Source organism: Pinus tabuliformis, chromosome 5_2 (genome assembly GCF_031772625.1).
Source record: "Pinus tabuliformis cultivar Carrire ecotype Pingquan chromosome 5_2, CPIR1, whole genome shotgun sequence".
Lineage (NCBI taxonomy): Eukaryota > Viridiplantae > Streptophyta > Pinopsida > Pinales > Pinaceae > Pinus > Pinus tabuliformis.
In genome coordinates this window covers 45,755,573-45,771,984 of record NC_142306.1, presented here as the reverse complement: position 1 = coordinate 45,771,984, position 16,412 = coordinate 45,755,573, and the positions used below count along the sequence as shown (strand labels likewise).

Here is a 16,412-nt window from a genome sequence, read left to right as displayed (position 1 = left end):
GTCCCCTCTATCCTCTCTCCCTCACTCTCTCTCTATCACTCCCTTGTCACTCCCTCTCTCTTGCCACCGTTCTCCCTTTATATCTTTTTTCTTCCTTCCCTCTCTCTCTCCCTCCAACTCCATCTCTCTCTCCTCCTCTCTCTCCCATTCTCTCCCACATTCCTCTATCTCTTCCCCCCATCTCTCTGTCTCTCTCTCTCTCTTCCCTCCAACTCTGTCATTATCTCTCTCCTTCTCCCTCTCCCCTTCTATCTCTTCCCTCCATCTCTCTCTCTCACCCTTCTCAACCTATCTCTCTCCCCTCCTCTCCTATCTCCATCACTCTCTCTCCATCTCTCCTTTGTTACTCCCCCCCTCTCTCTATGTATTTGTTCTTTCCTCTCTCTCTCTCTCTCTCTCCACCCTCTAGCTTTGTCACTATCTCCCTCCTCCCTCCCCCCACCGCCTTTAGATTTGATCCCATTGTATTGTGTTTAAGAAAGTATCTAAATTATAGAAACTCAATTGGTTGTAAAGTATCGAACCTATATTTTGGATCAATTAGGTCAAAGAAAATGAAATAATGAAAAACTTAAAAAAAACATGAACTATCTTTCCTATATCAATATTAGTTACTTTGCTTGCTCTTGTGGCCTGGATCCTTAGTTAAGAAGGATCTACGTTGGTTCTTAATAATACTATTTATATTATATACATTTCACAAGTTTAAATATAAAAAAGTACTCTTATTTTTTACTTTGTTAAAACCTTAATTTAATTTCTATAGGAATATTTTTTGTAGTCCTTAGAGGGTTTAGATATATCTCAAAAGTAATTATAACCATTAAAAAATTGTTATAAAATTAAATTAAAATAAAATATTTTTATTGTGAAATAAGTTAGGGGTTTTGGGCATGTGGTATTGATAGCCCATGGTATTGACCCATGGTATTGTAACAAAATCTATGTACAAGTTAATAATATCCATGGTAAAATGAGGTTGAATATCTATGGTTAAGAATCTTGTCATATTTTTATAAAATATTTTGATTCTGAAATAAGTTATGATTTTTTGGCATGTGGTATTGAAAAGCCATGGTATTGTAACAAAGTCTATTCACAAGTTCATAATATCGATGACAAAGTGGGGGTGAATATCCACGGTGTTGAATCTCTTTATATTGTTATAAAAGATTTTGATTGTGAAATAATTTACGTTTTTTTAGGCACATGTTATTGTAACAAAGCCTATTTATGAGTTAACAATATACATGGTAATGTGGGGGTGAATATCCATGGTTAAATATATTTTCATATTGTTATAAAAGTTTTGATTGTGAAACAAATTATGTTTTTTGGGCATGTGATATTGATAAGCCATCGTATTGGCCTATTGTATTGTGACAAAGCCTATTTTTTACAAGTTAATAAAATCCATAATAAAGTGGAGGTGAATATCCGTGGTTAAGAATCTTGTCATATTGTTATAAAATATTTTGGTTGTGAAATAAGTTATGGTTTTTGGGCACATGGTATTGGTCCATGGCATTTTAACAAAACCTATTCACAAGTTAATAACTAAATCAATGTAAGAAATTGAATTTTATATACTCATTCCTTTAACTTTTTTATTATTAATTGAGTCAACATTTAAAATTGGCGACATTTAAAATTGTGTATATACTTGCATTACACCTACATATCAACCCTATGCAGGGTATGCAGGGTTGTAAAGGGCCTCTTCCTCTTGACACAATAAAAAAAACTTATGATTCATTATAAAGATAAATATAAAAACTTATAATTTATTATAAGAAAAAATGAATTTCAATCCATAGTACCCAATAACATAGTTTAGTGTCTCACTATACAAATAAACCATCTAGAATAAAACTTTCTTTTGACATCCACTAAAACCAACTTAATTTTAAAATTAAAATTAAATTAAATTAATTTTTAAAAATTTAATTAAGAAAACCCTTATCTACAAAATAAACCATTTAACTATTTTTTTATAATAATACTTTACTTCGAAAATTTAAATTAAATTAAATATAAAAAAATTAATATATAAAACGAGTTTAGACCTACCAAAAAATTGACCATTAAATTAAAAATAGGAAAATCTTTATCTACAAATAAACCATTTGACTACTAATTTTTCTATAATAATTTAATTTGAAAATTTTAATCAAATTAAATATAAAAAAAATGAATATATAAAACCACGAGTTTAGATCACCCAAAAAAAAGTGAACATTAAATTAAAAAAAGCGGACATGCTTTACCTCTTTACACTTTACCCCTTCTACCTCCATTTATGCCTTGAATAAAGCGTTGGCCAAATATAAAAGCAAAAATTGTTGCTATAATAAAGCCAACGTCTGGCTATTGAGAGGAGTGAGGTTACAGAAGGATTCCAACCACGAGCATTGGGTAGTCAGTTAAATACAGCCTCCTGGTCCCGTGTTTATTCATTGCAGGTGATGTTTCCACTACCTTTCACTCCTATATACTATAAGGTTGTCAATTATTCATTCTATAAATCTCACAAGTCGTCTGGGAGTTACAGTGGTATTGTCTCTTATGTGCGAAACATCCTTGTGATTTTCTATAGGCTACTAGCTATTGAATTGGTTTTATATTTTTACACGCGACGGTTTTATTTCCAGCAATTTATTTCGAGTGTTTTTTGTGAGGGGCACACAGGGCTTCCTCTGCACCACTTTTAACCTACAAGGTCCTCTATTTCCCCTACCCATTACAGTCTCAGCCATATACATTGTTGTTTGTTCCAGTAGTTTCTCTGAATGTCAAGAACAGTGGTTATATCTCCTCTTCCATCGAAAATCCCCTCTTCCATTGAAATCTCTTTGCTTTTGATTAATTTTTAAATTTTTAATCGGTTTCTGATTGTTAATGTCCCTTTCTTTTGCAGGTTAGGACTCAAAACTAACGCCAGGATGTCTTGGTGTACTATTGAATCGGACCCTGGTAAGGTTTTACGTATTATTAATTGACTTTATTCATATAGGAGCCCTTCTGACCCCAATAGGAATCCTTGATATTTAACTTGGATACGAGTTTTTATTTATTTTTCACCACATTGAAGTCCAGAATGAATCTGCCCATGCTATTGGGGCCTCCTATGTTGTGTTGTACTTATTGATGTGATTTCATGTGATGTTGTCTCCTGCAAGTTTGACCGCAATGCGAATTAACTTATAAGCATAGAAAACTAAGCTTCTCTACCAAAAATACTCTCTGCTGTTCATTGTCAGGAATAATGCACAGTCAGATTTCGGGTCTATATGTTCTGTGCATGTGCTTCAAACTATTGGAATTTTCACAGCTTATTTGAATTCAAAACCTATTAACCTTTAAACAATTGATTTCGCTGCTTTACTTATTGAAGTTTTTTTTTCAATTGGCATTGGAGCTTTTAGTTGTTGTTCCACGTGACCACGCAACAGTGAGGATTAGGTACTTTGTGATTATTCGAGGCCTGTAACATAATTTAGGCGGCGAAGCTACATCTTCTTCCTTGCCATTGTTATCACGGAGTATTAGGCACTTTGTGATTGGTTGAGGCCCGTAACTTGATATGCTTTCTACAGTCAAGCTACAGTTTCATCGTTGTTCTCAGTTACAAAAGTGATTCAAACACACAACAAATTAATGAGAAAAAGAGAATGGCATCCTCAAGACTCTGCATGTATAACCCATGAAGATATATATATATATATATATATATATATATATAAAAGTTGTAATGAACTTGGAGATTGAAGATAAATATAGATCTTCACCTCATTATGGACTAGCCTGAAATGGACACGAAAAAGTGAATTGCAGTATCTGAGAGATTTGAGCCGGTTATGAACTCCAAACACTCAAACCTCCAGTTGATTTTAAGTGAATTTGTTGTAAAAATCTAAACTAAATTAAACTGTTTTCTAGAGTCATTCTTTAGACTCTCCTTAAGAAGTTCCAGAGATGGAGCCTGTATCTGTTATGGTTATGCTCATCTCGTCTTGCTTTAGCAGAGGAATTATTTTGGGCAGACTTGGGAATGTAATGGTCAAAGAATCAATTCCCTACAGTTTAATGTTAACTACCTACCTTTACATGAAGTTTTCTCAGGAAGCAACAAAGCACCTAAGCCAGTCTGTTCAAGAAAACTGGAAAACGCAACATGTACAAATAGCTGATAAGGAAACAAAATCAAACACAATACATAGGCAGGATGATGGATATCCTATGTTTATGGCTAAAAAGATATTGGTAATTGCAAACACAATATCGGGCCATTTATGTCATCGGCAAATGTGGTCATTCAATATAGGAAACTTGAAATCTATCATTTGACAAATGGAATGTCCTTCGTGTAACTATTTGACTGTTGTGATTTCTAAAAGGCTATTCAAATTTCAGTGAGTGGTACTTGGTGATTGCTTAAAGTTTCATTGAGGTTTGCTAGTGAGATATAAATGCCATCTTATTTCACTTTAGAAGCTAGAGGTTGTTGTTTGCTGTATATGAAATCTGCAACCATTTCCTTATTGTAAGTATATGTATATCTGATCATCTGAAAGGAAAATCAAAATACTAAAGAAAGGAGTGGCAGCATATATTACGACTTACAACTTACAAGTCAGGAAGTTGTTTCTTTTAAAGAAGTTGAAGCATTGCTTACGATGTCTGTTTTCCTTTTGGGTGCATGGCATATTCAGGTGTGTTCACAGAACTCATTCAACAGATGCAAGTTAGAGGAGTGCAGGTATTTATGATTTCACTTTCTTTTTACACTTGTTTTTTAGGTAAAATAAAAGTATGCATGTTTTATAAGCAAGTTTATGTTATTTTGGATAATTTAAATCAGTTTAGGAGATAGGAACAGTAGACATTTAAATTGTAGTAACCTTGCTTTCTTAAAACAAATAAACCTGTAATGACTATCTTTCACAGAAAATGTTGAAGATTATTTTGCAATTTCTGTTTATCACTCATGTAAAGCTTATTGACATGGACTGTTTATGAAGTTTAGTTTCTTTTTAGTTTTGTTCCACTGGATTTTGTACCATATAAGAGCTCCAATGCAAAACTCAGTGCATATTGACATCAGATGGTAAGATCCTGTGACAATAATACTTCAGAGCAAATGGGCAAGCTTAACTCCACTCCAGTTTAAGAATATCCTAACTTCTCATCTGGAGTTTCTTCTTACATTTTGGAAATGTCCTTCATCCTGCATGACTCTAGTATTCTCTGGAAAAGCAATGTGGTCGCTGTGATGATGGAGAAGTCATCCATAACTTACCTGCTCTATGGATCTAGATTTTCTTTGAGGAGCATCTCTGGGCATGTTTACAATTGTTTCTATACGGTATATCTACTCTGTGATTAAGGTATTATGTCACTTGTAGAGGCTTTACGTTCTACAGAGTTCTGTCACATGCCTAGTCTATTTGACTTCGTAGCTTGTGACCCTCAACTATATTTACAAATATGTGAGTAAAATCTTTTGAAAACAGAACTTATTTTTCCCTTTCTTTGATTCCCTATATCAACTCCCTTTCATTAAGTTGGCTTACTTCTTGAAGGATTTGGAGTAACCAAGTCTATCTACAAATGTTTCATCTGCATGTTATTAGTTGTGACATTGACTCACTCACAGATGTGAACAAATTTCATATTATTCATTTTGTAATTTTTATTTGTTGCATTCATGTGCTATCAATGGTTCATTGGGACTTTAGGGAGTCAAGAAAAGGTTTATTTCGGTTTATTCTTGGCAGGTTAGTTTTAGGTATTGTGGATGACCTCAAGTAGAATTTGAAGCAATCCCACATATTACTGTACATATTTATCTTCTGTACACCAGCTAATTCAGACCATGTTCTTTAAAATTAAGCAACATTTCACACCTTTCTGCACAATTCTTAATGTGGTGAATTGACTCATGGATGGTATGCATATATAGACTATGATCTTATCATCCCTGTTCAAGATGTATATCTATTTCTTGGATTGATGCCAACTACATGATGCATATTACCACTTGAAATTGTATGGCTTGTTTCACATTGTCATGGGCTTTCTTCTCCTACTAGGACAATAGGATATCCTTAAGGAGTTTGGTGACAATTATAGGTAGCGGGGAAAAATTCAGAGGCTATAGATAGATTGTATCTAGGGTCTTGATACTATATGTATGGATGATGTAAACTTGGATGCACTTGCTTGGGAGATGGCCTAAATATACTTTCTGGCAAGCAAAAGTCAAATGAACACATGAAATGATGAGGTATGTGTCAAACAAGGCCTAAAGGAGAAAACACCTTACCTTATTGGAGGCCTAGATCATGACATGTGGCAAGGAATGGGGTTAATTTGCACAAGGAGAAACATCCTACTTGGAAAGGTGCCATGCGTGTTAAGGTTTGCCATTACACCAAAACTTGCAGGCACTAGTAAAACTCCAAATCCTCACCACTAACTTGAGTGGGTGGTTAGTACCATGTTCCCAGGGCGCGGTTAGTCCATGTGATCGATTCCTAATAGGTGTAGTGGTTAGTCCAACACCCCCCTTTTTGACATAACTTGTGGGAATTGAACTTGGGCTAAGGCTCTAATACCTTGTTGAGGTTTTCTATCACACCAAAGTTACAAGCATTAGTGAACTTCCAAACCCTTACCATACCTTGTGTGGGTAGTTAGTCCTATCTTCCTAGGGTGATGATTAGCCCACGTGATCGATTCTTAGAGGTGCAGCGGTTAGTCCAACAATGTGACACTTAAATTGCACTTGGTATGGTCAAAGTGATAATTTTAGGTAACAATGGTATGTTCTATGCTCAAGAGCAAATTACTTCAATTTCTTTATTAGCCCAATATCAATATCCAGTTTAGCAATCACATCAACTTGATAGTAAAATGCAGATAAAACATAAATGTAAACAATAGAAGACAAACCAAGACAAGAGGACACAAGATGTGGCACCAGCCAGGGACAAACCCCAATGTGGGGAAACCCTTGATCAATTCTTCTTATATTCTTCAATAGTTCAGCAGATAGAGAGATAGTAAAAATTACGAATCTGATAATTTATGACAGCAGCAAGAAGCCCTAATGAGAAAAGTCAACTCTGGTTAAACAGGGCAGAATTCTTCCTTTAAACAACTTGGTCAAACCCAGTCAACTTCGGCCTCCAACAAGAAGCCCAATCAGCCCAGACCAGTCCGAAAAAGTCTAGTCAAAAGTTGGTCAACGAAAGTCAAACTGTGGCCAGCCCTAGGGCAGTCAACGCTAGTCAAATGAGAGGTCAGATCACCTCGATTTCAGTGCCCAGATCTGTGGCCTGCTAAGGAGAAGATACCTCACCCAATCTGCAGACAAAATTCGGTCAACGCTGGTCAATGCAGCCCAAGATACAACCTCTGAAATTTGGTCAACGCTGGTCAACACAGTCAAACAGTCAAACAAAAAAATCCTCCTTCCTTCGCATTTGTGAGGGAAAGTTGCCTAGATTAGCGTACCCAATCAAGTGAGGAGAGAGAGATGTGTGAAGATGAGATGACGATAAAATGACTTGAGGTTTCCTCCTTTTATATGCAACGTTGAGGATGAGCTGGGGGTTTGAATGCCTGTTTTGCTTGTTGGCCGACCTTGACAATTTGTCCATTATATAAATAAATTCATATCTTCATTTTTACATGTCGGAATTGGATGATCTTTAGATCAATCCTACACCTCTCGGAGAGAGGAATCCAAGAAAAATATCATCTGTCATAAATAAGATGACCCATGTGGAGTTTGGCCCTAGTTTCCAATTTTAACACAAAGACCCACTTAATGTTGAACATGCTTTTCAAGGAGGTGGTTAAGATATGTTGAAGGCAAGAAGCGGTTAGAAATAACATAATGGAAGAGCTTCAACATATTTCGATGTGTATTTCACCTTCAAAGAGGAATTTGGAGTAAAGACATCATTCAAGGTATGTTTGACACATTTGGAGACATATTTCACTCATTAGGTTCGTTGTGGTTGAGGACACATTGTTTGATTCACTTCTACATATTTGGACGTGTTTTTCAAATTTGAGGCGGGGATTGGGGTGAGAACACTTTGTTTTAGACATTTTCTAAATATTTGGAGGAAATCTCTTTTCATGAGTAGATGCCATGTGGTATTATTGACATGGTCTAACCCTCGAATGAAGAATAAATGCTTGTTTTAAGAGGATCCCATGTAACAAGTGGCAATGTGGGCCTACTCAAAGCATTTTATCCAATAAAAAGGCAAATCATAAAGGAGCACCCCACGTAACATTGAAGTGACGTCCTTTATGCTTATAATATATAATTGACCATTATAACCTGATAGTTATTTTAACACCCTCCCTTAGTGGTTAATATACTAACTACACCAAACCTATGTTAGGATTGTACATGTTTTTCAAGACCTAAAGACTTGGTGAAAATGTCTGTAATTTTGGTCCTTTGTGGGACAATACGATTGGTCAATAGATCCAACCTCCACAAGTTTTCTGATGAAGTGTTAATGTATCTCAAGGTACTTGGTATGATTATGCAAGAATGGATTCAATGTATTTCAACATGCTTGGTATGCTTATGGAAGATTGGATTCTAGGCTAGTTTGAGCACCCCTTGATTGTCTCAAAGTAGGGATGTTGACTTTTTCTTCTGCATCTTCATGTTTGAAAGCAACCTCCTAAACCGAATTGCCTCACACACTCCTTTCATTATTCCTTGATATTTTGCTTATATTGATGAAAGGGACATTGCATGTTGCTTGTTGTTGTTCCATGTGATTGTACTTGTGCCAAGGCTAAATACATATCTAGAAGTTAATTTTTTGTGAAACACACAACCTGCCCAATCTAAATTTGTATACCCACACAACCTAGTGTCTTTACTTTTGTTGTATAGAATGCCAAAGTCGAGTGTCACTTTCACATATCTCAAGTGTTGCTTTCACTTTCCGCACTAGTTGCCTATAGACTAACATGTTCACTGCCTTAGAGTTAGTCTTGGTTGAGAGCTTCAACCTTTTATCCATATGTGTAGATGAGATTTTGTAATTTGTTGTTTTGAACCTATCAAGAAAACTCTTAGCATATTTTGTTTGAGTGAAAAAAACTCTAACTGTTGACCAAGCATTTACACCTAGATAGTAAGCGTTTACACCTAGACAGTAATGTAGGAGGCCTAGAACAATCATGTCGAAAGCTTTACTCATTAGATTTGTTTTGTTCAATGACACTTGCCTCACTGCTTGTAATAATGATGCAATCTATATAAATGATTAGTGGAATGATTCGTTGCAAACGTGTTTGACGTAAATATTGGAATTTGAAGAATTCGGCTAGAAGCCTTGTCCATACAAGTACCTATTAATATAAATCTACCATTCTTGAGTGCCTGTTTCAACCCATATAGAGCCTTCTTCAGTATGCAAACTATTGATTTTTCAAGTGCAATAAATACAAGCACAAATTTCTAAATTAGTGATAATTGCTTCGAATGATGTAGATCTTCTTTTAACAACTTCAGTTTATCATTAAGCAATTACACTTAAAAAATTCAACCATAAATTCGTAAGGACAATAGAGATCACAATGCACAAAGAGAACACAAGATTTACCCTAGGAAAACTCACTTGGGGGAAATCCCAACAATCTTTTCCTTAGATAAATTCTTTAGTTCAACAAGAGATACATCTAATGCTGCTAGTCAACTATGAGATCAGACTGATAAACAAGCTATGGTCAAACCTGGTCAAACAACCCTCTAGTCAAGTCAAGTCAAGTTAAACTTATGCCCTTCAAAATTTGACCATCTCTTATTTTCCCTAGGCTAAATTTCAACTTCCAGAATATGCCTAGAAAATTCAGCTTGCCCATAATATGTTGCCCAAAAATTGCCCAGAAACACATGCGATGTAGAAGAGAGAGAAAAGCAAGTGAGAGAGAGAGTGAAATGATCTTTTTCCTAGTTCGTCCTTCTTGTCCTTCACGTGGATGCCCAAAAACCGTGTTGCTTGTGTGACATCGAATGGTGCCTTTGAGGAGGAGGTCAAATGCCTTTATATAGTGTTCTGTGTTAAAATTGGTAACTAGGGCCAAACTCCATGTGGGTCACCTCATTTATGGCAGTTGATATTTTTCCTAGATTCCTCTTGTCGAGAGGTGTAGGATTGATCTAAAGATCATTCGATTCCGACAAGTATTTATGGAGATATGAATTTATTTATATTTACTTGAGAAATTGTCAAGGTCGGCCAACAACTAAATGTGTGGCATAAATCATATAAATACAAGTGAGGTTGATTCATTTCAACTCATCTCATCATCTCTCATTCTTTTGTTTCTCCTTGTATGATTGGGTATACTCAAGGAAGAGGATCTCTCACACGTGGGAAGCAAGAAGACACAGGCTGAAAGAGGACGCGGGAAAGAGGACGCAGAAATTGTTGACTGCATTGACTGAGGCAGCAAAAGGCATCTTTGACCTGCGTTGACCAAGCGTTGACTCATCAAGGGTGCGGTTTTGCTGTGGCTGCCTCTCCTAGATAGGCCGCAGATTTTGGCGCAGAAACTAAGGCAATCTGACCTTTGGTTTGACCAGCATTGACTGCCCTAGTTTTGGGCAGCAGGTTGACTTCAGTCAACAGCAGTTTGACTGTGTTTTTGGGGCTGTTCAAGGCTATTTATTCAGGCTGTTCAAGGGCTAGTTGACTGGAAATTGACCAAGCATATTGGAGGTCAATTTCACCTCGTTTGACCAAGTTTGACTTTGCTGATCTAGGGTTTGCTGCTGCTGATATAAAATTACAGAATTCTGATTTTGTACTATTTCTCTCTGCTGAACTATTGAAGATATTGATCGAAGGGTTCCCCCGCATTGGGGTTTGTCCCTGGCTAGCCGCCACATCTTGTGTCTCTTGTCTTGGCTTGTTTTCTATTGATCGTTCAATGTTCTATCTGCACTTTACTTAATGTATATTTGATTGCTAATCTGTGGCTAATAAGAAGAAAAGAAGTAAATTGCTCTAAGCATAGAACATACCATAATTTAACATGGTATCAGGGGTGAGGTGAAGGCAAAGCCCAAGAGCAATCACCGAAGAGATGGTTGGCAAGGCTATCCCAAAAACTTCATGGGGTCCTCAACACTCTTCCCCGCCGAAGACAAGCTCCGTGAGAAGTCTGACTATCACGGATGGAAGATGTCTCTCGATCCGACTTTAGAAGATCAGGAAGTGTTGGACCATGTGAGAGGCAATATTGTTGTGCCTCCATCAAATGCATCCGCTGTTGCCAAAAGCAAATTGTCCAAGGGAGAAGTCAAAGCAAGGAAGATCTCTGGGACTCTATCGACAAGCGCTTGGTGGCCTATGTTTCCGAGCTGACAACCTCTAAGGAAATCTACGATAGATTGGTGAGTTTATTTAAAGTTTATGATGCAAATCAAGTTCTGTTCCTTAGAAATAAGATGAAGGAAATTAAGAAGGGCAAAGATGATAGTATGCAAGCATATTTCTTAAGGATCACTGAGATCAAGAATGATCTCCTATCTATTGGGCAAGTAGTTCTTGACAGGGAAATGACCATCACAACTCTTGGAGGATTGCCACTTGAATGGTATATATTTAGAACTACTCTTCCCAACAATAATTTCATCCTAGGATTTGAGGAATTGATGGCTAGTATTCAAGAAGAGACAAGGATGGAAGAGCAAGAAATGCCCACACTTAAAGGCCATCCCTCTGCCTTTTCTTCTCATGCTAAAAGAAGAAACAATTCTGGGGCTAAATCTAAAGGAAAGGCTGGACCAAAGGGTGGAAGAAAAGGTCGATGTTACAATTGCAACAAAATGGGCCACTATGCGAGGGAGTGCCCTGATAAAAGGGACTCACACCATGACGATGACCAAAATCACTTTCAAGGCGATCAAAGGAATGGCAAGTCCAATGGCAGAGGTGAAAGAAATGCCAGAAATCAAGGAAGAGGACAACCTTTCAAGAAGGCAAGAAACTCCAGGTATGAATCTAATGTTGTTAACAATAAGCAAGATGAATATTGTCTACCAGCGACCCTCTCTACTACTGCTCCCCCGGACTCGCTGGGAAATTGGCTTATTGATAGTGGTGCCTCAAGGCACTTCACTGGTTACAAAGAAGCTCTCTCCAATCTGATAGAAAAGGAGACCAACCTGGAAATTGTTCTTGGGGACAACGCAAAATATCCTGTGAAAGGCGTAGGGAATGTCACTCTTCAATTGAATCAGGGTAATACAATTCATTTGCAAGAAGTCCTATATGTATCTAATCTCAAAAAGAACTTGGTGACTGTTTCGGCAATGGAGAACAAAGGCCACAAGGTAACCTTCATCGATGGCAAGGTACGTGTATGGAAAAAGAATTTTAAGGAAGCTTTCCCTCTTGGGTTTCGAGTCGATTCATTATATTAGGGCAGAGGAAGTCCGTTGGGTGTCATGTCTTGTGACACATCACTTCAGTTCGAACTATGGCATCGGAGGTTTGCTCACTTTCATTATAAAGCTCTACCCAATGCAAGACAAATGGTGACAGGGATGCTCGAGTTCCGAGTAGAGCAAGAAGGTGTATGTCCTGGATGTGCTGAAGGAAAGCTTAAAAGGGGACCATTCCCCTCAAGCCAAAGCAAGACCTTTGATTCATTGCAGTTGATTCACTCAGACATATCTTGTATGATGCCTGTGAACTCTTTGGGAGGATATTTATATTACCTCATTTTTACAGATGATTATCCTCACAAGACTTGGATATACTTCTTGAAAAAGAAGGATGAAGTGTTCACTTGGTTTCGTCACTTCAAAGCCTTGATTAAGAATCAAACTGAAAAGAAGATCAAGATCTTAAGGACTGATAATGGGACTGAGTATGAATCCAATGAGTTCCATGACTTTTGCAAAGAGGCTGGCATTAAGAGGGAAACTACAACACCATATACTCCTGAGCGGAATGGTGTGGCAGAAAGGAAGAATCGTACGATTATGGAAGCTGTCCGTGCTATGCTTCTCGATCAAAGACTTCCGAAGTTTCTATGGGCCGAAGCTGCCAATACTGTCGTATATGTACAAAACCGATGCCCTCATCAAGCATTGGGTTCCAAGACTCCCGAAGAGATGTTCATTGGTAGGAAACCTGACGTATCTTATTTTAGAATTTTTGGAAGTTCGGTATATTTTCATGTGCTGAAGGAGAAGAGGAATAAATTGGGTGCATCTGGCAAGAAAGGAATCTTTGTGGGCTATAACAAAAACACTAAGGGCTATAGAATCTATGTGGCTGGTCAAAGGGAAATCGAGATTAGCCATGATGTCACCTTTGATGAAGATATGGCTCTTAGCAAAGTTGACAGTCTTCCTACTCAAAAGCGATCTAAAGAAGCTGACACCAGGGAACCAAAGGAAAAGGAAGATGAGATGATGCCCGATGCGGAAGAATATATGGATCTTATTGATCCCCCTTCGCAAGAGCCTTCCTCTTTTAGGAAGAGGCCTTCATGGCTTAGGGGGACACTTGATGCTGAAGGGCACGTTGCACCCAGGGGAACCTTCTGGGAAAGTAAGAAGCTGACCAGGTATCAGGGATACTTGACCATCATGAGCACGATCATCCAAAATGGGCCTTCATCATTCGCAGAAGCTGTCAAGCATCAAGTATGGAAGGATGCTATGATTGAGGAATATGAGTCCATCATGAAAAACGATGTCTGGGATGTGGTCCCCAGACCCAGGACAAAGCAGTTGTCACTTTGAAATGGCTTTATAAGATAAAGCATGCAATTGATGGAAGTGCGAAAAAGTATAAGGCTCGTTTTGTTGCTCGTGGCTTCTCTTAGAAGGAAGGTATAGACTATGACGAGATATTTGCACTTGTTGCCCGATATACCACCATTTGCTCGATCATAGCCCTTGCTGCTTCGCAAGGATGGAACCTACATCAGATGGATGTCATGACCGCGTTCTTGCATGGTTCGATCAAAGAAGAGGTCTATGTGGAGCAACTCGAAGGATTTGAGATTCATGATTGAGAATCTCATGTGTGTAGGTTGAAGAAGGCCCTCTATGCGCTGAAGCAAGCACCCCGAGCGTGGTATGAGAGGATCGATAGCTACTTGATGAAGCTAGGATTCACTAGGAGTGAAGCCGACCCTACCTTTACTTTAAGGTTGAAGATGTTAATCCTCTCATATTGGTGCTGTACGTTGATGACCTCTTTCTAATAGGTGCAGACCCTCTCATTCACAAATGTAAGAGGGAGTTGGCTTCTGAATTTGAGATGAAGGACCTAGGACTGATGCACCATTTCTAGGACTAGAAGTTTGGCAGAAGCCAAGGGAGATTTTCCTATCTCAAGGAAAATATGTGGTGAAGATATTGGAGAAATTTGGTATGGTGGACTGCAAGCCCGTGACTACCCCGATGGAGCTTGACTTCAAGAAGTTAAGCGGTAGTGCTGTTGGACCCGTTTTACGAAATGCTATTGAGTATTGTCAACTCATCGGAGCATTGATGTTCTTGGTGAACTCTTGTCCGGATGTATGTTTTGCAGTCAACACGTTGAGTCAACATATGGTTGAGCCTCATCCTCACATTGGATTGGTGCCAAGAATTTGTTGAGATATCTTCGTGGCACAATCACTCATGGGTTGAGATACACTGTCGGAGATGTGAGACTACATGGATATACCGATGCTGATTGGACAGGCAGTGTGGTGGATCGAAAGAGCACTTCTAGGTGCTGTTTCTTTATGGGATCTACCTCGATATCCTGGATGAGCAGGAAGTAGAAGTCGGTGGCTTTGAGCACCGCCGAGGCAGAGTATATTGCTGCTAGTATGGCCTCTTGTGAGGTGGTTTGGTTGTGAAAGCTCTTCAGTACGCTGTTTGGATTTACATTGGATACCACCGTGATCCTATGTGACAACCAGAGCGGGATTCGTTTATCAGAGAATCTCGTATTTCATGATCGCTCCAAGCATATCGATATCAGGTACCACTATATTCGGGATATGGTGTAGCGGGGGGCAATAAGGCTCCAACATATCGGTACAGGTGAATAGGTCGCCGACATTTTGATGAAGCCCCTGGGAAAGGTCAAATTCTTGACTTTCCAAGAACGAATTGGTGTCGTTTAGAGACCCTCTTATGAGGGTCGAGTATGATGTATTGAGCTCTGGAAGCTCCAGGGTGGCGCGGGGTACTTCTTGGAGCGACATGCGACCACAGGGCGACTCACCATCCCCTAGTGGTGCACTATGTACAGGGTGAAAGGTTCGACCTTCCCTTGTGACACCCCGTGGTCACTGTAGGACAGGATGATTAGTTCTCCTGTGGGCCAGGATGATTAGTTCTCCGTGGCGATTGTGGAACAAGATGATTAGTTCTCCTATGGTGTTGGATAGGATGATTCGTTCTCTTGTGGATAGGATGATTAGTTCTCTTGTTGAGGCATCCTACCCATGCAGTTTGGGACTCATGGGAAGTACCTCTCATCTGATCAATGAGTAGGGAAATGAGGTTAGGGACCATTAGTAGTACTATCGATGGATGCATCATTGTATCTACCATACTCCCTATGCTAGGATGACCTCCATTGATTTGGGATCAATGATACTAATCTGGGATCAGTGAGAGTGGTATGACACACTCTGAGGTTGACTTCGGGTTAGTGGAGGATAGTATGATACATCCTCGATCATTTCTTCTTCTTCATAGTTCGAGCAGAGCAGGGCCAAGTAGTGCAGGGCTGTGCATTTGATGGCTGAGATAGTAGCGATGGTCAGACGGATTGCAGATGGAGTTCTCCCTAGTTGAGAGGGAGTGTTAAAATTGCAACTAGGGCCAAACTCCATGTGGGTCACCTCATTTATGGCAGCTGATATTTTTCCTAGATTCCTCTTGTCGAGAGGTGTAGGATTGATCTAAAAATCCTCTGATTCCGACAAGTATTTATGGAGATATGAATTTATTTATAATTACTTGACAAATTGTCAAGGTCGGCCAACAACTAAATGTGTGGCACAAATCACATAAATAGAAGTGAGGTTGATTCATTTCAACTCATCTCATCATCTCTCATTCTTCTCTCTCTCCTTATATGATTGGGTATACACAAGGAAGAGGATTTCTCACACGTGGGAAGCAAGAAGACGCTGGCTGAAAGAGGATGCAGGAAAGAGGACGCAGAAATTGTTTACTGCATTGATTGAGTTTGACTGAGGCAGTAGAAGGTATCTTTGACCTGCGTTGACTCATCAAGGGTGCGGTTTTGGTGTGGCTGCATCTCCTAGACAGGCTGCAGATTTTGGCATAGTGTAACGAATAAATATATATAAATAATATAAATATAATGTAAATG

The 16,412-nt window shown here is 38.5% G+C and overlaps 1 protein-coding gene across 3 annotated transcripts in view; it reads left to right on the top strand.

Moving 5' to 3' along the window:
* The first annotated feature begins 2,303 nt into the window (after positions 1-2,303).
* Positions 2,304-16,412, top strand: part of UCH2 (Peptidase C12, ubiquitin carboxyl-terminal hydrolase 1) — a 110,319-nt gene continuing 96,210 nt past the window's right edge. The window contains exons 1-3 of one of the 3 annotated variants that reach the window (XM_089435813.1): positions 2,304-2,462; positions 2,918-2,973; positions 4,713-4,759. In XM_089435813.1, the coding sequence (XP_089291939.1) occupies positions 2,943-2,973; positions 4,713-4,759 (78 nt within the window). In that variant the 5' untranslated portion in view covers positions 2,304-2,462; positions 2,918-2,942. The other 2 variants (XM_089435815.1, XM_089435814.1) reach the window with 2 other exon arrangements.